Source organism: Eriocheir sinensis, unplaced genomic scaffold, assembly GCF_024679095.1.
Source record: "Eriocheir sinensis breed Jianghai 21 unplaced genomic scaffold, ASM2467909v1 Scaffold589, whole genome shotgun sequence".
Taxonomy (NCBI): Eukaryota; Metazoa; Arthropoda; class Malacostraca; order Decapoda; family Varunidae; genus Eriocheir; species Eriocheir sinensis.
In genome coordinates, this window is record NW_026111930.1 from 145,001 (window position 1) to 169,179 (window position 24,179).

At 49.0% G+C, this 24,179-nt stretch overlaps 1 protein-coding gene across 1 annotated transcript in view; it reads left to right on the plus strand.

Moving 5' to 3' along the window:
- Window positions 1–24,179, plus strand: part of LOC126993238 (protocadherin Fat 1-like) — a 57,333-nt gene that overhangs the window by 21,105 nt on the left and 12,049 nt on the right. The window contains exons 4-8 of the mRNA XM_050852103.1: window positions 2,408–2,619; window positions 10,167–10,247; window positions 13,660–13,815; window positions 15,248–15,458; window positions 17,431–17,570. Coding sequence (XP_050708060.1) covers window positions 2,408–2,619; window positions 10,167–10,247; window positions 13,660–13,815; window positions 15,248–15,458; window positions 17,431–17,570 — 800 coding nt within the window. The remainder of the gene's footprint in view (window positions 1–2,407; window positions 2,620–10,166; window positions 10,248–13,659; window positions 13,816–15,247; window positions 15,459–17,430; window positions 17,571–24,179) is intronic.

Genomic DNA, 24,179 nt, shown 5'->3' on the forward strand with positions numbered 1-24,179 from the left:
ACGGCGAACATCGGCGACCACCTACTACCTGACGGCAACCAGACGGCGTCCTCTCGCCATCCGGTCGCCGTTCACCAGTTAACCGCCATCTGTTGGCCACTGGTGGCAGTCCGCTTGCCGTCTAGACGCAGTCCATTCGGCCACCGGACGGGAACCTTTTTTTTCACCTTACACCACAGCATATTAACAATACATTATCGAGATCAAGCGACAAGACTTATCAGTGCGCATGTAATACTGAGCCATTGGCATCTCACTCCTTCACACAGAGCATGTGTACACAGGGCTACCACTCGTTAACACAGGGAGAGGTGTCTCAAAATTCTTCGTCCGTATATCTCAGAATGCATGGTACTTAAAGCGTTCGAGAACTTTTTGTGGAGAGTGTACATTTCAGGAAGGAAAATTTAAGGGCAAACAAATATAAAAGGAAATAAAAAGCCCACAAAACATCATCAAAGGGAACCAATTACCTCGCTCCAAGATACACGCGCAGACAGGCAAGGAAGGAGCAACCTGTTTATTTCTATGTATACCACGCTGAGGAAGGAAAAGTTAAGGGCAAACAAATATAAAACAAGATTTCAAGATACTCCCCCAGACAGGTAAGGAAGGGCCAACCTGTCAATTTCTATGTAACCACACCGGAGGAAAGAAAAGTTAAGGGCAAACAAATAAAAAACAAGGGAAGATGAAGACCGCAAAACCTCACCGAAGGAAACCAATTGCCTCGCTTCAAGATACTTCCCCAGACAGGTAAGGAAGGGCCAACCTGTCAATTTCTATGTAACCACACCGGAGGAAAGAAAAGTTAAGGGCAAACAAATAAAAAACAAGGGAAGATGAAGACCGCAAAACCTCACCGAAGGGAACCAACCACCTCGCTTCAAAGATACACCCGCAGACAGGCAAAGAAGTAGCAGAATGTTTATTTCTGTGTACATCTGAGGAAGAAAAAGTTAAGGGAAAATAAATATAAAACAAGGAAAAAAAAAAGCCCGCAAACCTACTGCTCCCAAGAATGTGATTGAGAGTTCCAAAAGGTTTCTCAGAAGGGGTTGAAGAGGTGTCTTGATACTCTCCTGTCAAAGAGTTAAGTCATTCTAGACACTCGTTTATTGCTGCTGAGTCTGTGTGGAGTGTGTGTGTGTGTGTGTGTGTGTGTGTGTCATCTATAGGTGTTGATCGCTGCATTTTCTCTCATTATTAGTTCTTATGAGTGAAGTAATGAATAATGACTCGAATTGTGTTATAACCGTCAACTAATTATCTCTCAGAGTGCAAAGCCATCACAGTAAGTACCTTTCATGTTGTAATAATAATGTAATTTCTTGTGTAGTAGAGCGTGGACTCTCACAAACCTGCCGTGATAATGTCAGTAAGTGAGTAGTTTTTACCTCACTCGTACTAACATTCGCAGCGAGGAAAAAAAAGCTTCAAAGGGATTCATAATTACCGCGGCATTCTCTTTGTAAACAAGGCCAATGTGTGCTGCTCGGCGGGGGTGAGACACAAAAACCTACAAGCGTATTAAAACAGAGCCAAGAATTATATTATTGCATCACGCGCCGCTCTGAATAATGACAAAAAGCTCTAAATACATACACGGTAAGTCAATCTTGTTGGCGGGAAAGAAAAACCTACTTCACAAAAACCTACACGCATATTATAAGAGCTAAGAATCTAGTATTGCATCTCGCGCCGCTCTGAATAGTGACAAAAAAAAAAATACACATACGGTAAGTCTATTTTGATGGCGCCAGGCGGGAAACAAAAACCCACAAGCGTATTATGAAAAGAGCCAGGAATTGTAGTATTGCATCACGCGCCGCTCTGAATAACGACAAAAAGATCTAAATATTACCGCGGCATCTCTTTATGAACAAGGCTAATATGTGCTACGTGGTGTGTGCTGGGAAACCAAACCCTTCAACCCTATTTAAAAAGAGACACGAATTGTGGTACTGCACCACGCACCGCTCTGAATAACATTATTATTATTATTATTATTATTATTATTATTATTATTATTATTATTATTATTATTATTATTATTATTATTATTATTATCCCACACACCATTTATTCTTATTATTACCATTTGTAGTGGTAGTAGTAGTAGTAGTAGTAGTAGTAGTTGTAGTAGTAGTAGTAGTAGTAGTAGTAGTAGTAGTAGTAGTAGTAGTAGTAGTAGTAATAACAGTAATAGTAGTAATAGTTGTAGTAGTAGTAGTAGTAGTAGTAGTGGTAGTAATAGTAGTAATAGTAGTAATAGTAGTGGTAGTAGTAGTAGTGGTGTCATTACACACACACACACACACACACACACACACACACACACACACACACACGATAACTTGGGCCCCCTTGCCTTCCCCGCCGCCGACACTCACACCCTCTCCCCCAGGCGCCCTCACAACCCTGGTGCCGCTGGACAGGGAGGAACAGGCGGAGTACGAGCTGTGGGTGTGGGTGAGCGACGGCCAGCTGTCCTCCGTCACCCCGGTCTTCATCACCGTGAGCGACGTCAACGACAACCCGCCCGAGTTCCTGGAGCCGCTCTACCGCGTCACCGTCCCCGCCCGCAGCAAGACCAAGAAACGGGAGGCGCTCTTCAGGGTAAGTGGCCCCCTGCTTGAAGGCTTACACGCTCTTTATCTCTCATCACAAACAGTCTCAAAGTGAATGTGGGGAAGTATTTAGAGCCCGCATTCTTATACTCTCTCTTCTCTCATCTCAAACAGTTTCTCACGCCATTTTGGGAGTTTGAAAGTAAACGTAGGGAAGTATTTAGGTAAGTGGCCCCCTGCTTGAAGGCTTACACGCTCTTCTCTTATCATAATAGAGTCTCACCTCCGACTTCAGGAGTTTGAAAGTGAATATGGGGGCACCGTTGCCAGATTATCGTACTCAGGGCCTCGTGTTTACCGGTTTCTGAGCCATAGCTATTGCCAAAAAACACCAATATAATGAACCATTTTAACGATAACTATATATGAAGGCAGTTGTTGGGGTCGAGGAGGCAGTTTTGGGGTCGGAAATCGGCAAACATAGGAGGCTGAGTACGACAATCTGGCAACGTTGTACAGTGGGGGAAGTATTTAGGGCCCGGAAGGATTTCACTCTCTCTTTTCTCGTCATAAACAGTCTCAAAGTGAATGAGGGGAAGTATTTAGGGCCCAGAAGGCTTTCACTCTCTCTTATCTCGTCATAAACAGTCTCAAAGTGAATGTGGGGAAGTATTTAGGGCCCGGATTCTCACACGATCTCTTATCTCATTTCAAACAGTCTCACCGCCATCTTTGGGAGTTTGAAATTGAATGTGAAGTATGTAAGGAAGGAGCCCCCTGGTTGAATACACGCTCTTTCTCTCTCACCATAATCAGTCTCAAAGTGAATGTGGGGAAGTATTTAGGGCCCGGATTCTCACACGCTCTCTTCTCTCATCTCAAATAATCTCACCGCCATCTTTGGGAGTTTGAAATTGAATGTGAAGTATGTAAGGAAGTAGCCCCCTGGTTGAAGGCTTACACGCTCTTTCCCTCTCACCATAAACAGTCTCAAAAGTGAATATGGGGAAGTATTTTGGGTCCAGATTCTCACATGTTCTCTTTCTCTCGTTACAAACAGTCTCTTACGCCATCTTTGGGAGCCTGAAATTGACTGTGAAGTATGTAAGGAAGTAGCCCCCTGGTTGAAGGCTTACACGCTCTTTCCCTCTCACCATAAACAGTCTCAAAAGTGAATGTGAGGAAGTATTAGGGCCCAGATTATCACATGCTCTCTTCCTCTCATCACACACAGTCTCTTACGCCATCTTTGGGAGTTTGAAAGTGAAAGTGGAGAAATATTTAAGGACGCAGCCCCCTGGTTGAAGGTTTGCACTCTCTCTTCTCCCATCATAAACAGTCTCTCTGTCATCTTCGCGAGTTTGAAGGTGAATGTGGAGCCGTATTTGTGGCCCAGAAAATAGGTTCGATAAATTTTTTAAAGCATTGAATGGAAAAGGTTGGGGTGCTTTTTTTATAAGGGGTGCGAACGTAGCAGTTAATATAAATAAGAACAGAAACACAGAAACATTAAATACTTAGATACGAAAGAATAGAAACATACTTAGATAGATAGATAGATACGTAGAGAGAAAGATACAGAGACAGTTAGTTCTGAGTCTATATATCAGTCACATAACAAAACAATCAGATCAGTAGCTCCCAATCAACGTATGCTTAACAAAACCTGAGATTCACAAAGCCACGAACGACCTCAAGAAAAGACCACAGCTACAACACTATAGTCTGTTCACTTAAATCCGACCCAAGCTGACAACATAAACCTAAGCGTGTTTGCAAGCTGAGTGCTGATTGGCTACTGCTATGGCTTCTAAGTTTTCTTTAACCTCTGTTTGTGTTTATCTCACGCAGCACTTTCTGCTAATCTGCACTGTGCTTACAAACACGCTTAGGTTTATGTTGTCAGCTTGGGTCAGACTTAAGTGAACAGACTATACTTGGCTGGCTACGAGGGCTCCGCTAGTTGAAGGTCCGTATTCTTAAACGTATCGGACTCCCATTGCCACTATTTCCCAAGGCCACAGAGAAGATTAACCGGGTTTTCATGGGTGCTTTTCGAGGTTTCCGGTTGTTAAAGGTCCAAATTCCTAAACGCATCGGGTTCCCATTGCTACTATTTCCCAAGGCCACAGAGAAGATTAACTGGGTTTTCATGAGTGTTTTTGGAGGTCTGGTAGTTAAAGGTCCAAATTCCTAAACGCAACGGGCCACCATTACCACTATTTCCCAAGGCCACAGAAAAGTATAGCCGGGTTTTCATGAGTGTTTTTGAAGGTCTCCGGTAGTTAAAGGTCCAAATCCACCTATCCACTATCCTATCCGCCTCGACACAATCTTCCAAACAACTATCCCCTATTCTTTGACAACACCCAGCTATCACCTTCTTCAACACTAAACATTCTCGGTCTATCCTTAACTCAAAATCTTAACTGGAAACTTCATATCTCATCTCTTACTAAATCAGCTTCCTCTAGGCTGGGCGTTCTGTACCGTCTCCGCCAGTTCTTCTCCCCCACACAGTTGGTATCCATTTACAGGAGCCTTGTCCGCCCTCGTATGAAGTATGCATCTCATGTGTGTGGGGGGTCCACTCACACAGCTCTCCTTGACAGAGTGGAGTCAAAGGCTCTTCGTCTCATCAGCTCTCCTCCTCATACTGATAGTCTTCTACCTCTCAATTTTTTTTCTCTTTTTATCTTCTATCGATATTTTCATGCTGCTCTTCTGAACTTGCTAACTGCATGCCTCCCCCCCTCCCGCGGCCCCGCTGCACACGACTTTCTACTCATGCTCATCCCTATACTGTCCAAACCCCTTATGCAAGAGTTAACCAGCATCTTCACTCTTTCATCCCTCACGCTGGTAAACTCTGGAACAATCTTCCTTCATCTGTATTTCCTCCTGCCTACGACTTGAACTCTTTCAAGAGGAGGGTATCAGGACACCTCTCCTCCCGAAATTGACCTCTCTTTTTGGACACTCCATTGACCTCTATTCAGGAGCAGTGAGTAGCGGGCTTTTTTTTTATTTTTCTTTGCGCCCTTGAGCTGTCTCGTTAGCTGTAAAAAAAAAAAAAAATCCTAAACGTATCGGGCTCCCATTGCCACTATTTCCCAAGGCCACAGAGAAGATTAACCGGGTTTTCATGAGTGAATTTCGAGGTTTCCGGTAGTTGAAGGTCCATATTCCTAAACGCATCGGGCTACCATTGCCACTATTTCCCAAGGCCACAGAAAAGATTAACCGGGTTTTCATGCAGCGTTGCCAAATTATCGTACTCATTGCATTGTATTTTCGTAGTTTCGGGCCGATAACTATGGCAAAAAGGAAAAAAAAGAGCATCAATAAATAACAGCTTTAACGCAAGCTTTAATTTTCTATCTTTGCAGGTACGAGAGTTTGAGGCTTAAAAATGATAAATACAATGTGGTGAATACGATAATCTGGCAACGCTGTTTCCATGAGTGTTTCTCCCGTTCAAGGCACAGAAGGCGTGTCAAGCCATCACCGCCAGCACCAAAACAGTCCACGAAAAACCCAGCGTCGGTGTTCTCAGACGCTTCCGCCTCTCACATCAACTATTTCCAAGGGCCGAAAGGGAGATTAATCGCTATCCAATGAGTGTTTGTGTGGACTCACGGCACAAAAGAATGATCAACGTACCAGAAGGGTTATGAAACTACCTCTGCAAATTCCCCAAACACCTACGAAAGCTTTATCAAATCCGTGGACTTGGGCGCCGAAATGTGTTAGAATATGGCCCCTGGCAGCTTCTACGAGAGGCTTTTCAAACAGGCGATGTGAGCCGCCCATACGCTTAAGAATATTAAAGAAACATATCCGGGCTCGAGGGAACGGAGGAAGCACAAAAGAGGTTATCAAAGGCGAGGCACGGGAGGCCCACTCTTGAAGCTCTCCTCGCTGGCCTGATGTGTCTGTGGGGTGACTAGATTGCCTGTAGCGCTGCGCCTCAACCCAGGTACTCACTCCGCCCTACACAGCCTCGAGGGACCTGCCTGGCTTGGTCGGCTTGGACAGAGAGAGAGAGAGAGAGAGAGAGAGAGAGAGAGAGAGAGAGAGAGAGAGAGAGAGAGAGAGAGAGAGAGACAGACAGAAATACACACACACACACACACACACACACACACACACACACACACACACACAAAGAGAGAGAGAGAGAGAGAGAGAGAGAGAGAGAGAGAACTACTGCCACCATGCCTCACGAGCTCATATTCCTCTTTCGATGTTTCAGAAAAGAGAATGTATTACAGAGGGTGAATTATTAATGGCGAATGATGGAAGGGTTGAATGGAAAGTGCAGCGTGGCCCAGAGTGTGTTAGACGGGAACTGTTAATAGATTTTACACGAGAAAGCGTTCCTATCACCTCCTCCAACCCCCTCCAACACACACCCCGCCCTCCCCCTCACACCATACCACTCTCAGATTGCAACACTGAATGAGAATATCAGCTTAAATGAAGGTTTGGGATTTCGCATATAGGATTTTTTTTTATAGTGAAGGAAGCAGCTCAAGGGCGAAAAAAATATATAATAACAAATCATTAAGCACTGCCACTGAATGAGAATATCCGCTTAAATGTAGGTTCGGGATTTCGCATATAGGATTTTTTATAGTGAAGGAAGCAGCTCAAGGGCGAAAAATATATATAATGACAAATCCCGCTAAGCACTGCCACTGAATGAGAATATCCGCTTAAATGTTGGTTTGGGATTTCGCATATAGGATTTTTTTTTTTTTTTATATAGTAAAGGAAGCAGCTCAAGGGCGAAAAATATATGAAAATAAAAAAAATCCCTCCAAGCACTGCGTTTATAAAAGTAAAGAATGGTCGAAAGAGAGGTCAAAAGAGAGGTTAAAATGGAGGTTATGTTACATGCTTGCTTTTGTTTTAGTACATGTCTTTTTTTTCCAATATCTGAATCATGAGTGTTTGTCGAGGTGTCCGGGAGTTAAAGGTTCCCATTGCAACTATTTCCCAAGACCACAGAGAAGATAAGCCTGGCACCTGTTTGGGAGAGGATAGGGAGAGATGTCTGGACCCTTTTTTACAGTTAAAGAAGCAGCACAAAGGAAAAAAAATTGTGGAAAAAAAGCCCGCTAATCACCGCCCTTATGAAAGAGTGCATCGGTGAGTGGACAAAAGAGAGGTCAATATCGGGCGGAGGGATGTCTTGATACTCTCGCAAGCGTTCATAAATTCAGAGTGGCAAGAAAAAAAAATAATTGAGGAAAAAAAAGCCCGCTAATTACCGCCCTTATGAAAGAGTGCATCATCGTTTTTCTCATATAAGCAACGATAACACAGGAAAATATAGGTTCGTGTGGCTACAGAATCCATGAGTGTGTTAGCTACATCATCGGTTTAATTATATAAGTAATGATAACACGGGAAAATATAGGTTCGTGTGGCTACAGAATCCATGAGTGTGTTAGCTACATCATCGGTTTAATTATATAAGTAATGATAACACGGGAAAATATAGGTTCGTGTGACCACAGAATCCATGAATAAAGAAGACAAAAAAGATGAATATAAAAATCTAAAAAAATAAACAGAAACGTCTTACCTAACCAAACCCCAGACAGAGTGCGTACATCGGAGAGTCAGTCATCTTGTGGAGCATTTGAGTATAATAATAAATCCAAGTTGGCGTGTGGCTACAAAATCCATGAGTGTTAATTATCTTTCACATCAGGGAGGAAAAGGAAACAAGAACTCCCAACCAAAGCACAGGCAGAGTGAGTCCATTGGAGAGTCACCTTGTGGGGCATTTGGCTAGAATTAATCCACGCCATCTCGGTACTCAAAGAACGGCGGCGGGGGACACTTGCACCGCCAAGGCGTGAACTAATTGCTCGCGAAGTGGCACGAGATGAGACTTAATTACGGGAGAGAGTGGCGTGCGGTGAGGGGAGGGGAGGGGAGATGAAGTAAAGTGAAGGAAAAGGAAGGGAAGGGAGGGGAAGGGAAGGGAAGGGAAGGGAGGGGAGGGGAGGCGAAGGGAAGGGAAGGGACTGGAGGGGAGGGGAGAGGAAGGGAAGGGAGGAGAAAGTGAGATGAGATGAAGTGAGGTGAGGTGAGAGGACGTGAGAGGGAGCGAAGCGGAAATATGATAAATGGAAATAATAAGAAAATAAATGGAAAAAAAAGTTAATTATGTCGTCAAGTGGATCAATGGGGAGGGTTGTGCCGAGGCTGTTCTGACGTCACGGCGATAATCATGTTTGTTTTATTCTATTTATTTATTTTATTTTTTCACCAAGAGTGTTCTGTTACAACCTTAAGTCAGTGCTGTGTTATGATCACATTCCTTTCTTAACACAAATTGCTAAACTCTATATAGTTAGCCTTCCTCTCGCCATGCATAACACTAACAATAAATAACATAATAATAATAATAATAATAATAATAATAATAATAATAATAATAATAATAATAATAATAATAATAATAATAATAATAATAATAATAATAATAATAATAATAATAATAATAATAATAATAATAATAATAATAATAATAATAATAATAATAATAATAATAATAATAATAATAATAATAATAATAATAATAATAATAATAATAATAATAATAATAATAATAATAATAATAATAATAATAATAATAATAATAATAATAATTGTCCATGCTGTTTGAGAGCACACCGTTATTAACAAAAATGCTAATAACACCTATAATAACAATAATAATAATAATAATAATAATAATGATGATGATGATGACTATTTTAAGATAAGTGTGTGTGTATGTGTGTGTGTGTGTGTGTGTGTGTGTGTGTGTGTGTGTGTGTGTGTGTGTGTGTGTGTTTCCTCCAGACACGGTCACGGTAATGGCCGCCGCTGTTCACATCAAAGTCTTGTCTTAATGAAGTGTCGTTGTCTGCCGCTGACACACAAAGGCCCTTCATTTTTAGGCGTAAGGAAAGGTTCATTCATCCTTACCTCTAGACTAAGTAAACTATAAGCTATGCCTTGATGAGAGAAGCAGAGAACTAAGATAACACACAAAGGCCCTTCATTTTTAGGCGTAAGGAAAGGTTCATTCATCCTTACCTCTAGATTAAGTAAACTATAAGCTACGACTTGATGAGAGAACTATGATTACATTTAAGTACATACACACACTAGCTTCAATACTGTGGGGAGTGTAGAACGTCAGCTTTTGTATCAGGAAGCTATTTGAAACGAACTAGATAGAGTGGAACCTTTCAAAACAGTGAGTAGAGTTGCCTTTTCCAAGTGCTGTGTGGTGGGGGCATTGCTCGGGGTGTAAGTGATGAGGGCATTGCTCGGGGTGTAAGTCTTGAGCATAACACTTGTTGGCCACACTGTCCATGTCCGTAACTGGCTGAGGTGTGTAACTGTTCCTGATGACATGTCTTTAACCTCTGCGCCTGGTGCTGTGCCGCACTGCTTCCCCTACCACACCACACCTTGGTCAGACCACCTCCGTTAGCTTGTCCGCCTTCTGTAAATACACCTTTGCTTTCCTGTCCTCGGCGCTGTGAATGTGGTGGTGGTGGTGGTGATGGTGGTGCCGTGGTGCAGCCCGAGCCAGAGGACGCGTGGGGGGACTGGGTCACTTTCTCGCCCTCACAGATCACCGCCCACGACGACGCCTTGTTCAGGGTAAGGCCACGCGCGTCACGGGAACCTGTGAGATGGTTTCCGTGTGCACGCTCAGCATGGGAGGCATCGCTACCTTTGTGCTACTCACGTACTTGACTGTAAAAAGACATTGATTGACGTATTTGCAAGTCCGTTATAACTAGCCGCTGCAGCGTGGCGAGGTGGGGGTGTCTCCCAGCCACGCTCCTCCACGCTGCACGCACCGCATTGCAAGTGTAAAGTCTGCAGTGACGTGATTGGCACAGGTACACAGTTTTTAGTGGCTTCGTATTTCACCATTAGCTTGAGTACTTCACCGATTGGTTCATTTTACGTTTCGTCAGTATTTTCAGTTGGCATGTCTGACTAGCCTGGCCCAGCGACCGAACTGACAACAGCCTCAAAGCGACGAGGCGGGTTTTGATCTGTCGTGGTGGCGGAGCGTCTCAGAGCATCTCAACGCGCGTGTTTCCCCCGGCCAGTGACCTAAAATAAAGTACCGCCCAGCTGTCAACATAACCCAGGGGTGTAGAAACCCATTCATAGGAGCCTCAAGAGTGTTCAAGCCCGCGCCGCACAGGGACCACCACACAGCTTCCTCGCGCCACATCGGACATCTGAGTGTCTCGTGGCCAGGCATGAACAGCTAGCACACAAGGCTCCACGCGTCCCTTTACCGCATTGTCGGCCCCGAAGACTGTGGCGTGGTATTCTTAGCTTCCGAGGAAACACGCAATGCTGAGACACGTTCATGCTTCCCTAATGCATATAGTAAAGAGGGACACGTAATATATCTGCGTTCCTATCTATATCAGTGCAGGACTCACGAGCTGGAAGTCAACTTGTCCTGACGGCCGCCTCTTTGTCGTGTTCCGAGTCTTCGTTGTCCAGCGAAATTTATTGTTACTAAATATTGACTTTGTTGTGGCCAGTGAGTGCCCTGTTTTCTGCTGGACTTTCTGTAACTGCAACGTTTGTTATTAGATATATATGTGAAAGGTGATACAATCCTAATAATTAGCTCACCAACGCCACTGCAGCCAAGCTTTTCTCGTTAATGGAAGCGGTAAAGGCTGAATAATCGTTCTCAATCGTAAACGGTTAGTCTGCGGTTGTTCAACGACCATGTATAACGACGGGCTGATAAATCTGACAAAGAAGAAGAAGAAGAAGAAGAAGAAGAAGATGAAAAAAAAGGTCTGCGGGTGTTCATCTACGTGTTTACCGCCGTACTAACCTATCACAGCCACCTTTAGTACTGATAATGGTTACGTAGACGAGTGGCGGCGCTGTTTACTAATAATGGTTACGTAGACGAGTGGCGGCGCTGTTTACTAATAATGGTTGTATAGACGAGTGGCGGCGCTGTTTACTAATAATGGTTACGTAGACGAGTGACGGCGCTGTTTACTAATAATGGTTACGTAGACGAGTGGCGGCGCTGTTTACTAATAATGGTTACGTAGACGAGTGGCGGCGCTGTTTACTAATAATGGTTACGTAGACGAGTGGCGGCGCTGTTTACTAATAATGGTTACGTAGACGAGTGGCGGCGCTGTTTACTAATAATGGTTACGTAGACGAGTGGCGGCGCTGTTTACTAATAATGGTTACGTAGACGAGTGGCGGCGCTGTTTACTAATAATGGTTACGTAGACGAGTGGCGGCGCTGTTTACTAATAATGGTTACGTAGACGAGTGGCGGCGCTGTTTACTAATAATGGTTACGTAGACGAGTGGCGGCGCTGTTTACTAATAATGGTTACGTAGACGAGTGGCGGCGCTGTTTACTAATAATGGTTACGTAGACGAGTGGCGGCGCTGTTTACTAATAATGGTTACGTAGACGAGTGGCGGCGCTGTTTACTAATAATGGTTACGTAGACGAGTGGCGGCGCTGTTTACTAATAATGGTTACGTAGACGAGTGGCGGCGCTGTTTACTAATAATGGTTACGTAGACGAGTGGCGGCGCTGTTTACTAATAATGGTTACGTAGACGAGTGGCGGCGCTGTTTGCTAATAATGGTTACGTAGACGAGTGGCGGCGCTGTTAACTAATAACCACACCGGCGGCGGCAGAGGACCCGTGTCAGTGTCATCGTCGGCATGGCTCGGCTCCCTGTGGTGTCACGTCGGCGCGTGCAGGCGGTGTAAATTGCAAGTGTGTCTAGATGTACTTTTGTTTTACTTTTATGATTTGGTTCCGCGTCTCCGTCACTGGCGGTGTCCAGAGGGCATGTTGAACCCCCTTGTGACTGTTTTGTTTTACTTTTATGACTTGGTTCCGCGTCTCCGTCACTGGCTGTGTCCAGAGGGCATGTTGAACCCCCTTGACTGTTTGTTTTACTTTATGATTTGGTTCCGCGTCTCCGTCACTGGCGGTGTCCAGAGGGCATGTTGAACCCCCTTGTGACTGTTTTGTTTTACTTTTATGACTTGGTTCCGCGTCTCCGTCACTGGCTGTGTTCAGAGGGCATGTTGAACCCCCTTGTGACTGTTTTGTTTTACTTTTATGACTTGGTTCCGCGTCTCCGTCACTGGCGGTGTTCAGAGGGCATGTTGAACCCCCTTGTGACTGTTTTGTTTTACTTTTATGATTTGGTTCCGCGTCTCCGTCACTGGCGGTGTCCAGAGGGCATGTTGAACCCCCTTGTGACTGTTTTGTTTTACTTTTATGATTTGGTTCCGCGTCTCCGTCACTGGCTGTGTTCAGAGGGCATGTTGAACCCCCTTGTGACTGTTTTGTTTCATAGCAGGACACGGAGCAGGTGTTCTCTGGGACGGACGCCTCCTGATGTCCTAGAAGATGTGCCCCTGACAGTTTGTGCTGCACGCATTGTGTTATAATATTTATGTTATGTTCTGTGTTAGCCCGGGAACACGAGCCACGGGGCAGGACACACACACGCCCCCTGAGGCCGTCTGTGTATGTGCGCGGCGTTGTCGTGGCTCAGTGTTCCGTTCATCCTTCTGTTCCGTGTAGTCTTGAGGTGCATGGTGACAGTATCTTGTTGTTCGTACTGCAGTAGACGTAATGACTTCGTTTTCTGGAATGTGTATGTTAGCATTAACTCAATAACATCACCAACATGTTTATTTGTAAGTCATTTCAAACTCCACTCACTAAACCTCTCTCTGGGAAAGGAGACTAAAATTTATGATCACATATAAAACCTATTTACTTCTTAAACATACTTGGGGTTTTGATCCTATATCTGCATGTTTTTGACGTCCATACAAAGCCGTGAGATACATTCCTTTAGGGGAAGTTGACTTAAATGATCACCAACACTCGAGTAACGTTCCTCTATAACACATCGGTTGTCCCAAGGTAGTGCAAGCAGACGGAGCATTGCCTTCACGGGCCTTGTAGCCACGCGGACCTCCCTGCTCGGTGCCGCCTCTCAGTACCTTCCCCTATTCCCCTGAAGGTGTTCGCCAGAGATGCGGACGTGGGCATGAACGGTGACCTGGACTACAGCATCAGGACCGGCATGGGCAAGAAGGGCCGCTTCAAGATCCACCCGAAGACTGGCCAAGTGTACAGCAACAAGGCCTTTCCCCCGAGCAAGACCTTCGATTTGATGGTGAGTGCTGACATGCCTTTTTTTACAGCTAAAGAAACAGCTCAAGGGCAACAAAAAAAGGTGTAAAAAAAAGCCCGCTAATTGCTGCTCCTACAGAGACAAAAGTGATGAGCGGCCAAAAGAGAGGTCAATTTCAGGAGGAGAGGTGTCTTGATACACTCCTCTTGAAAGAATTCAAGTCAGAGGCAGGAAGAAATATAGAAGAAAGAAAGGCTGTTCCAGAGTTTACCAGGGTAAGGGATGAAAGAATGAAGATGCTGGTTAACTCTTGCATAAGGGGTTTGGACAGTAGAATATTCGTGTAAAAATTGATCTCATGTTAAGGTTGCTTCCCCTTACCTAGGCTATGATAACAGTAATTGGCTGAGACAAGTTAAACCCCTAGAAAACAGTATACCCCAAACTGTTCCCCATATTCCCAAACATTTCGGGGCTCAGGTCGGTATTTTGAGAAGTTTCCGCCGCTCACACCAACCATTTCCAAAGGCCGAAGAGAAGGTTCATCGGGTTCTAATGAGTGTTTTTAGTTCCATAGTACAGATGATGGGTCAGACTACCACCAGGCTCATAAAACTATCCCTGGAAATGACCAAAACTCCTGCGAAAGCCTTGTCAAATACATGTGTCAGGTCGCCGGAATATGTAAGAATATGGCCCTCCCTGAGTTACACACCTACATTTGATAAGGATTTTGTAGAGGTTGCTGTTGGTATTCCCATGGGTAGTTTTATGAGCCTAGTGATAGTTTGACAAGGCTTCTGCACCATGAACCAAAAGCCAACTCTTTAGAACCCAATTAATCTCCTTTTCGGCTCTTGGAAATACTTGTGAGAACTGAAATCGTGTGAGAATACTGACGTGAATCTGTTTGTCTCACTCACACACCTTCCCTTCCTCCTCTTCCTCCCCTTGAAATACTTGTTGTGGAGATAGAATCCCTGGGGCCTCTGACGGTTTGAATCTGTTTGTCTCCACCACCTCTTCCTTACCTCCCTCCCTGGAACCCCTCGGAGATTGCATCTGGCCTGAAAAAAGAGATTTTGATTTTGTTTAATCCTCCCCCCTGGAAATGTGGTTGTGATTGGCTGCCTCTCCTCAGAATACAGAGAGCTATGCTTTGCTCCCTCCCTCACTCCTCCTTCCTCCTCTCCCGTCAGATCCTGGAAATACTTGTGTGAGAGCTTAAATCGTGTGAGAGTATACGGACGGCAACTTGCTTGCCTCCCTAACACCTCCCCCTCCTCTTCCTCTTCCCCCTTAGAGCCTGGAAATACTTGTGAGAGATTGCATCGCCTGAAAATACGGGTGGAATTTTGTTTATTTCTTCCCCGTCTGAGCCTGGAAATACTTGTTGTTAAAGTTGAAATCGTGTGAGAGTGCTGACGACAACTTGCTTGCCTCCCTAACACCTCCTCTTCCTCCTCCTCCTCAGATCCAAGTGAAGGACAACGGGGCGCCGCAGCTGACGGCCACCACGCGGGTCCTCGTGCGTGTGATGGACGTGCCCGAGGAGTCTCCCAACCCGCCGGTCCTGCAGCCGCCGCCCCCCGCCCACGTGATGGAGACGGACGCGCCGGGCCACCTGGTGTCCTTCATCAACGCTCAGGACCCGGATAACGACACCTTGTGGTACTACATCACAGGTGAGGGACATATAGGGTCGCATTCTTAACCCGGTAGCAGCGACGGGCCAAATTTGTGCCATGATATAAACCCCCAAAACAGATGATACATAATCTGATCACAAATGCATTGATATATATTATGAAATGGTTTGTGTGAGGGGTGATTTTTTCTCATTTTTCTCGCTTGGAGGGACCATTAAGAAACTTGATCCCCGCTGCTACCGGGTTAAACATTTCGGAGCCCAAGCATATCTATTTGACAAAACTTTCGTAGGAGTTGTGGGCATTTCCAGTAGTGTTATGACCCTGGTGTTACGTTGACCCTTCTTCTGTAACTTGATCCTAAAAAAAAACGCTCATTAGAACCTGACTGATCTCCTTTTTGGCCTTTGGAAATTGTTGATGTGAGAAGCGAAAGCGTCAAACAATACCGGTCGGGGACCCTTGTTGACTTTGCTGCATTCCTATTCATACGGAGATGTGCACCGCCGCCACGCGCAGCTATTGCCTGTGCTCCCAACTGTACCTTTAGTCACCGCTTTTCCTCGTCTTGGTAGCCGGTACGAGTACAGGAACAGTTACCAGACTAACTGTTTACACTGGTCACAGAATGGCTGACTTTTTTTTTTTTGTTGTTGTTAGATCAGTATTTTTTTTAAAGGGAAATACCTTAGAAGAGTGACGTTTAGTTCTTGGTTATGATTTTCTCACTTTGTTTCCTTTGATAACGTGTTTTCTCTAATGGCCAGAATAACTTTTTTTTTTCGCCTCTTTTTTTTCGCTACAGAATGGCGACCGTAAGTTTTGGGTGTGTCAGTAACTGGGGGAAAAATTATACCTAGGACATGTCTCGCTCGCTTCTTTGCTAACGTATTTTCCACCGGTCAGAGTAACCGTTTTTACGCTACAGAATAGCGAACTCAGTCAAGTTTTGGAGTGAATCAGTAATTTTTTGGAAGAATAATGCGTAGGATATGTTTCTCTAGCTTTGTTTTCTTTTTTAACATGTTTTCTACCGGTCAGAGTAACTGTTTTTTACGCTACAGGATGGCTACCTCAGTCAAGTTTTGGGATGAATCCGTAATTTTTGAGGAAGAATTATACCTAGAATGTGTTTCGCTCGCTTACTTTCCTTTGTTAACGTAATTTTCTACCGGTCAGAGTAACTGTTTTTTCACGCTACAGAATGGCGAACTCAAGTTTTGGATTGAATCATTAATTTGGGGGAAGAATAATGCCAAGGATATGTTTTGCTCGCTTCATTTCCTTTGCTAACGTGTTTTCTACTGGTCAGAATATCCGTTCATACGCAACAGAATGGCTAACTCATCTTTGGGGGTTGAATCAGTAAACTGGGTGAGGAAAATAATGCCCTAGAGTTGGTAACGTTTATCTCTTTGATGATCTGTTTTGTTCGCTTCGTTTCCTTCGATTACGGTTGTGTCCCGTCTCCTGGGATCTGTTCCCTTCTCCTATAATTCCTTCCCCTTCTGTCTCTCTCCGGCATATGACCACAGATGTTGCGCCGACTAAACGAAACTTTCCAACTTTTCCTTCGATTACACGTTTTGCTACCGGTCAGCATAACTTTTTACCTTACAGAATGGCGAACTACGTCAAGTTTTGGGTACCTCAGAACTGGGGGGAAAATATGTTACCTAGGATATGTGTTGCTCGCTTCATTTCCTTTCCTAACGTATCTTTTTCGTGAGCAGAGTAACTTTTTTTTCTTTACGCTACAGAATGGCGAACTCAGTCGAGTTTTGGGAATATCAGAACTGGGGGGAAAGTAATACCTAGGATCTGTTCTGCTCGCTTCATTTCCTTTGCTAACGTATCTTTCTCGTAGGCAGATTAACTTTTTTTTCTTTACGCTACAGAATGGCGAACTAAGTCAAGTTTTGAGTATATCAGAACTGGGGGAAAATAATACCTAGGATATATTTTGCTCGCCCCATTTTCTTTGTTAATGTATCTTTCTCATGGTCAGAGGGTGACGAGAGCGGCCGGTTCAGCATGGCCGTGGACTCTGGCCTGGTGAGCCTGGCGCGCCGCCTGGACCACGAGGAGCAGCACCACTACGCCCTCACCGTCACGGCCACAGACGGCGTCCACACCGCCGCCACCAAGGTCAGTGTGCGAGAGAGAGAGAGAGAGAGAGAGAGAGAGAGAGAGAGAGAGAGAGAGAGAGAGTGTGAGTGAGTCAGTGAGTCAGTGAATGAGTGAGAGAGAGAGAGAGAGAGAGAGAGAGAGAGAGGGGGTGTTTATATAATTATGTGAGCATCATTTTTGTTTATATAATCTCTCTCTCTCTCTCTCTCTCTCTCTCTCAATAAGATACTCGCTAACTGTTAACTCTTGCCCCACCGTGTCCATTGTTCCAGCGTCGGTATTTACGGCACAGAGCACACAAACAACGTGACTCACTCCCGCCCGTAAACTTTTTTTTTTATGCCGTCAAAATTATAGTCTCATGATGTCATCGGCCGGCGAGCTGAATGCGGTGCGGCCTCTCTCTCCCTCTCTTTCTGTTTCCCCCGGCGCCGTAACACAGTGAATTTAAAGTACAATATTTTTCATGGCAGCTAATATTGTTTGTAAATTGTTAAAGCACTTTGTGACATATGCAAATTCGGGGCGACGGATGCTCTTTTGTTTTTCGAAAGCGACACAAAGGCAAAATGCATTGCCCAGCCTGCGGTGAACTGCGATTAACGACGAAGTGTTGAGTTTTTGCCTTATAAACTAACTCTCCCTCCAAACTGAGTGCTGATGTATAGGGGCTTTTACCCTAACCAGCATGCCTCCAAGGTTGGTATTATCAGACGCTTCCTCTTCTCACATCAGCAATTTCCAAAGGCCAAAAGGGAGAGTAGTCGGGTTCTAATGAGTGTTCTTTTAAGCTCAATTAAGGTACAGAGGAAGGGTCAGACTACCACCAGCCACCGTGCGTCCAAGGTTGGTGTTCTCAGTCGTTTCCGCTTCTCACATCAGCATTTCCAAAGGCCAAAAGGGAGAGTAATCGGGTTCTAATGAATGTTCTTTTAGGTTCATGTTACAGAGGAAGGGTCAGACTACCACCAGGGTCACAAAACTACCCCTGGATATGCTCAAAACTCCTGCGAAAGCCTTGTCAAATATGTGAGCTTTGGTGCCATAATATTTAAGAGATCAGTTGTGTTCTAATAAGTGTTTTTAGGTTCATGGTACAATGGAAGGACCAAACTATCACCAGGGTCATTTCGCTTCGATCCTGTGGCGGTGTATTAGCTCGATGGTCTTGTGATACTTTACCTTTATGACTCATGAATATGTCCTCCAAGTCACGGGTGGGCGCGGTGTTCTCCCCACGGAGCGATATGTCTCGATGGTGAGTAGTGTTGTTGTTGTTGTTGTTGAAGATTTATCCCCTCACAAGGGGAAACAGGCCTTTGTCTCAATAGACGGCCTGTAGCTGGAAGCAGTGAACAGACAGTTCTTTATCGGGGCGGGGCACACTCCTCAACGAGGCGCAGCAGCTGGTCGTCACTCAGGTACCCGATAAGGCTAGGGGCAGGCAACCCCTCCGGGTTGGGAAGGAATTGCTGAGTGCATTCACACTCGAGGAGGTAGTGGAGGAGTGGTTGGAGAACCTCCTCCCCACAATGCGAGCAGTCGACTGGTACTGGATCTTCAGGATCAAGTGTCGAGAAACACTTGTACCCAAGACGCAGGCGGCGGAGGCTGGTCTCCGTCCGTCGTGGGAGGGGCATCGGTATCGCTCGTTGACCAAAGTCAGTGGCTGCGGAATACCAATGGGCTGATGGCGAGCCCGCAGCCACTGCCTCCTCTAGCTCCCTCCTTCTCTCGGCTGAGGCGTGCATAGCTGCGCCCCGTTTGACTTGGGAGCCGCTGGGTGATAGCCCGTGCCTCACCACAGGGAGCAGGGTGGCCTCCGCAGCAGCACGGTCCGCAGCCTCGTTCCCTGGAACTCCGGCATGGCTGGGCACCCAGTTGAAGTGAATGACCCGCCCCTCCCTCTGCAGTCCTTGCATCCGGGCGTGGATGCCGGTAAGGAGGGAGATGTTGTCGGAAGCGGGTTCGGCAAGGAGGGACTGGATGGCCGGCACCGAGTCGCAGTGGAGGACGACAGCCCCCACGCCCTCCTCCTCAGCGTGTTTCAGGGCCCAGCTGATGGCAACAAGCTCCGCCTGTGTCGATGAGGAGCCATCAGACACCCGAATGAGTTCTGTGTGCCCCGCCGTGACAAACGCTGCACCGACGGCCCCTGAGTGTTGGGCGACAGAGCCGTCGGTGTAGTAATGAGCAGCCCGAAGGTGCGAGGCATCCTCCACCCGTGCTGCGGCTTCCCGTTCCAGCCGCTCCACAGACAAACAGGCCTTTTTTGATGGCAGGGGCTTGATGGTGGCGGTGAAGGGCCGGAGAGCCCAAGGCGGTGGAGCCACATATGTCGGGTGGGGCGCGTCAGGCGTCGCGATGGAGGCACGCGCCAGGGCATGTGGCCTGAGCTTAGCGGCTGCTACCGCCGCCCACAACCTCCGTCGGAAGAGGTGTGGGTCTTGTAGGAGGGCCTGCCCCACGGAGTCACGGAGTGACTCAGACCCCCGGAGGCGGAGCAGCTTAATAAGGTGGCTGATGGAAAGCTGGGTGATCCTGGTGGAGATGGAGGGCAATCGGGCCTCCGCTCTGAGGCACACGCATTTTGTCCAGCGCGGGGCCCCGAGAATGTGGCGGAGGGCCGCGTTCTGGGCCACCTCAAGCGGTTCGAGTGCAGCGGAGCTAACTGTGAGGAGGCATGGCGACCCATAGTCCACACAGGACCGCACCGCCTGGACATAAAAGCGCCTTAGCACCCTGCCGCTCGCACCGCCCTCCGTCCGTGCCAGGGCGCGCATGATGTTGGTGCGGCTCTTCACCCTCGCACTGAGAGAGGCGATGTAAGGCACAAACGACAGCCGTGAGTCGATGGTCATACCCAGGTACTTATATGAGGACACCCACGGTAACGGCTCGCCGCCAAGCAGGAGAGGTTCGGGGGAACGTCTCTGCCGGAACAGCATTGCCTTGGTCTTTTCCCTGTTGACGACGAGGCCGAGGGAAGCACAAGCCTCTGCTAGGCGGCGGAGGAGAAGGCGAGCGCTGGCCACAGGATGTGGTCCCGTAGCCACCATGGCCACGTCATCAGCATAGCAAAGCACTTTGCAATATCTGCTGGTCGGGAGGGCCGCCAGTTTCTCGACCAGCAGGTTAAAGAGAACGGGGCTCAGCACTCCACCCTGTGGCGTACCGTTTTCCAGGGTCTCAATAGCAGAAGTACATCCCTGATACCGCACTGCGGCCTGTCGACCCATGAGGTAGTGCCCTATCCAGGCTAAAAGGCGGCCCCGGACACCTTTCTCCGCCAGGATCGAGAGAATGGCAGGCGCCGATGCCAGCTCAAAGGCTTTTTCTAGGTCGAGGAACACGACTACCGCCGTCCTATCGAGGATGGTTGAAAGGAGGGTAGATACGCAGTCCCGTGTCCCCCTGCCTTGCCGGAAGGCAAACAGATGGTGGTGCAGAGGGCCCATGGTCCAGAGGAGGCGAGAGAGGATGACCCTTTCCATCGTCTTCCCCAGGCAGCTGAGAAGGGAGATGGGGCGGTATTGGCCATCTACGCCCTTGGGGATAGGGACAATGGTGGCTGTTTTCCACGCCGCGGGAAGGGCACCGAGAGTATATGACTGGTTGAAAAGAGTTGTTATTTCATCCTGCATCGCCGTCCCAGCGTTCCGAAGGAACGTGTATGGTATGGCATCCTCTCCAGGGGCAGTGTCTTTCACGGGGATGGCTCGCACAAGCTCCTCCACGCGGATCGGGGCGTCGGCAGCGTGGTCCTCCCTACAAGCTTCCGTGAATGCCTCGATCCTGGCAGCGTAGGCTTCCCTCTGTAGCTCCCTGGTGGCCGGAGGCAGCCTGGCCGACGAGGCCCGGGAAACAAAGGTGGTAAGCAGTCTCCCGGCCTCGACTTGAGGCTGCGGGTGAAGCGGTGTCCTAGGCTGGGTCCCTCGTGCAACTGCACGGAGCTTCCGCCAGAGCACGGCAGTGGATACACCGTGGTCAATGGTTGCGCACCAGGATAGCCAGTGCTCCTCTTGCACCCTCTCTGTAGTTACCTTAGCCTGGCGGATGGCCGCCCGGAGGAGGCCCCTCGTGGCGTCGGTGTTGTGACGCCTGTTGAGCCTACGCGCCTGATTGACTCGGTGGTTGGCCACTTTGATGTCCGCATTGTAGTACCACCGGTCCTTATAATTCCGCTTCGCAGGTCTGGTGGTGGGGATGGCCTCGTCAGCTGCACTGCGGAACATCTCAATCAGGCGGACCGCCGCCCCCTCTAAGTCGTCAGGCCTGTCGGTGGTCGCCAGATGACGGGCAACCGCCGCGCGGAACCTAGGCCAGTCAGCCCTGCTCAAATTCCAGCGTGCCGGCCGCTGCGGAGGCACAGGCGGGGCCACAGGTAGGGTGGTGACAGTGGCAAAGTGGTCGCTGGCTAGGCTGTCATGCAGGGCCCACGTCGCGCCGACAGCAAGAGGCTGCGACACCAGGGAGAGGTCCAGCACCCCCCCGCGGACGTGAGTGGGTTCCCCCGTGTTGAGCAGAGTGACAGTTGGCAGGTCCGCCAGCGTTGCTGCGACGTGGCGGCCGACACGGTTGTTCCGGCGGCTCCCCCACCTCTCGTGGTGGGCGTTAAAGTCGCCGCCGATGAAGGTGGGCTCATCGGCGGCGAGTGAGAAAAGCTCGGTGAAGTCTGCATCCGCAGCCTGGCCACTGTACACACAGTAAATTTCTACCGTCGCGCTCGGCAAGGCCACCCTTACTGCCAGCACCTCCACGCCGTCACCGCATGGCACGGGGTGAGTCACCCTAGTGCAGGGAAGTGCATCCCTGACTAGAATGCCACACCCACGCGCCGCACCGGCAATGGCAGGGAGGTAGAAGGTCCTGTAGCCCTTAAGCCGCACCGACTGGCCCTCACCCAGGAGTGTCTCCTGCAGGAGGACGACATCGAAGCCGCCGGTGCCGAGCGCAGCCCGCAGGAGGTGGACCTTCCCCCGCACGCCACAGACGTTCCACTGGAGGACACTCAGCGGCCGCCCCGCGCGGCGGGGGCGGGGGGGGACAGGGGGGCCGGCGCGCGGGCGGGCGCAGGGCCGCGGCGCCTCTGCTCCACCCTCCGCTTGGGCTGTGGGACGCAGGAGCGCGGCGGGACTGTGCGCACCGGGATGTGGGAGCGGGTCGTTTTGCGTCCCATTGTCCAGTGCACCGCCTTCAACGGTGCCTTGGCTGGAGGTACGCCTGGCTGGGGAGGCTGGTGGCATTCGTCGGCCTCCATCTCCGTTACCTCTACGGGAGGAGGAAGGGGCTCGGATGCTCAGGTCTTGGCAGGTGGGGAGCAGGGCCCTGAGGCACTGGAGGTGGTGGGGCGGGTGTGGTTGAGGGGCCTGCGAGGTCGGGAAAGTGCACCTCCACTGGCGCCGTCGCTAATAACCGCAGGGCCGCCTCGTGGGGCGGGAGCGGTAGGCGGACGGTCAGGGCAAGGGCAAAGCTTGCCAGCATTCCCTCGGGCGCGGTCTTTGTCACAAGGACGTAGCCGGGTGGTGTGGACGGTGGTGCAGTCTGTGCGCTCGGGGGGGGCTGCGACCTGCGGTTCCTCTGTCGACGCCCGCGTTGAGGCAGAGGAGGTGGAGACAGTGTGGAAGCTGGTTGCACCTGTTGCGGGGAGGAGCCCAAGGTGGAGGTTGGGCGGGAAGGCGGGACAGGTGTCGAGGTGGAGGGTGCAGCTGGGAGACGAGGCAGGGAGGGTGTTAGGATGGAGGCAGTAGAGGCCGCCTGAGAGGCGCTTGGTGGCGGGAGGCTGGGGAAGTGAGCTGGAGAGGCCAATGTTGCCTGGGCAGGGGCAGGGCCGGCTGATGCGACCTTGAGCGGGACCGTCTGGTCCATGCCGGGCGGGAGGGGTTGTGAACAGCACGCCACTCCTCCTGCCGCTTGACTCCCTCGTCCACCCGGGTCAGCCGTGAGGGGCAGCGGCGACTCCAGGCATGGTGCTGCTGTTTGCAATTTGGGCAGAGAGCTGGTACCTCCTCCCCGGCCTTGTATTTGGCCAGACAGGCCTCGGTCATGTGCGGCCCGGAGCACATGCCGCATACGGCCGGGCGGTTGCAGCGAGAACGGTGGTGGCCGTACTGCTGACAGCGGAAGCAGCGCAGTGGTTCCCTGTTGAAGGGGCGTGTAAAACACCCCCAACTCCCAAGGTCGAGACTGCCCGGGAGGGGCCTTTCAACGTGACGATGACCTGGCGGGTGTCAGCCCATCTCGCGTCTGGCACCTGTCCGCTGAGACGACGTCTGGGTGGCGAAGGAGAGCCTTGAGGGGCATAGCCGCAGGGTATGACGTCACCACACCCTTGATTGTGGCGTCTCCCGTCAGCCGCAGCAGGACCGGCTTGCCGTCGACCTCCGTCGTTCCCTGCAGCCGGTGGAGAACCTCTTCGGAGGGAGGCGTGATCAGCACGCTGCCAGACTCCAGGAACCGCATCTGCAGGCGGGTTCCGAGTTGCTGCTCCAGGGCCTCCGCTAGATCTAGTGCGGAGTCGAACCCCGGGGTCGGGGGTACGATAACCTTGGGGCTGACTGGCGTGGTAGCAGCGAGGCGGAAAGCAGGTGCATCGGGGTGCGAGGCGACACGAAGCGGGGCGGCAGC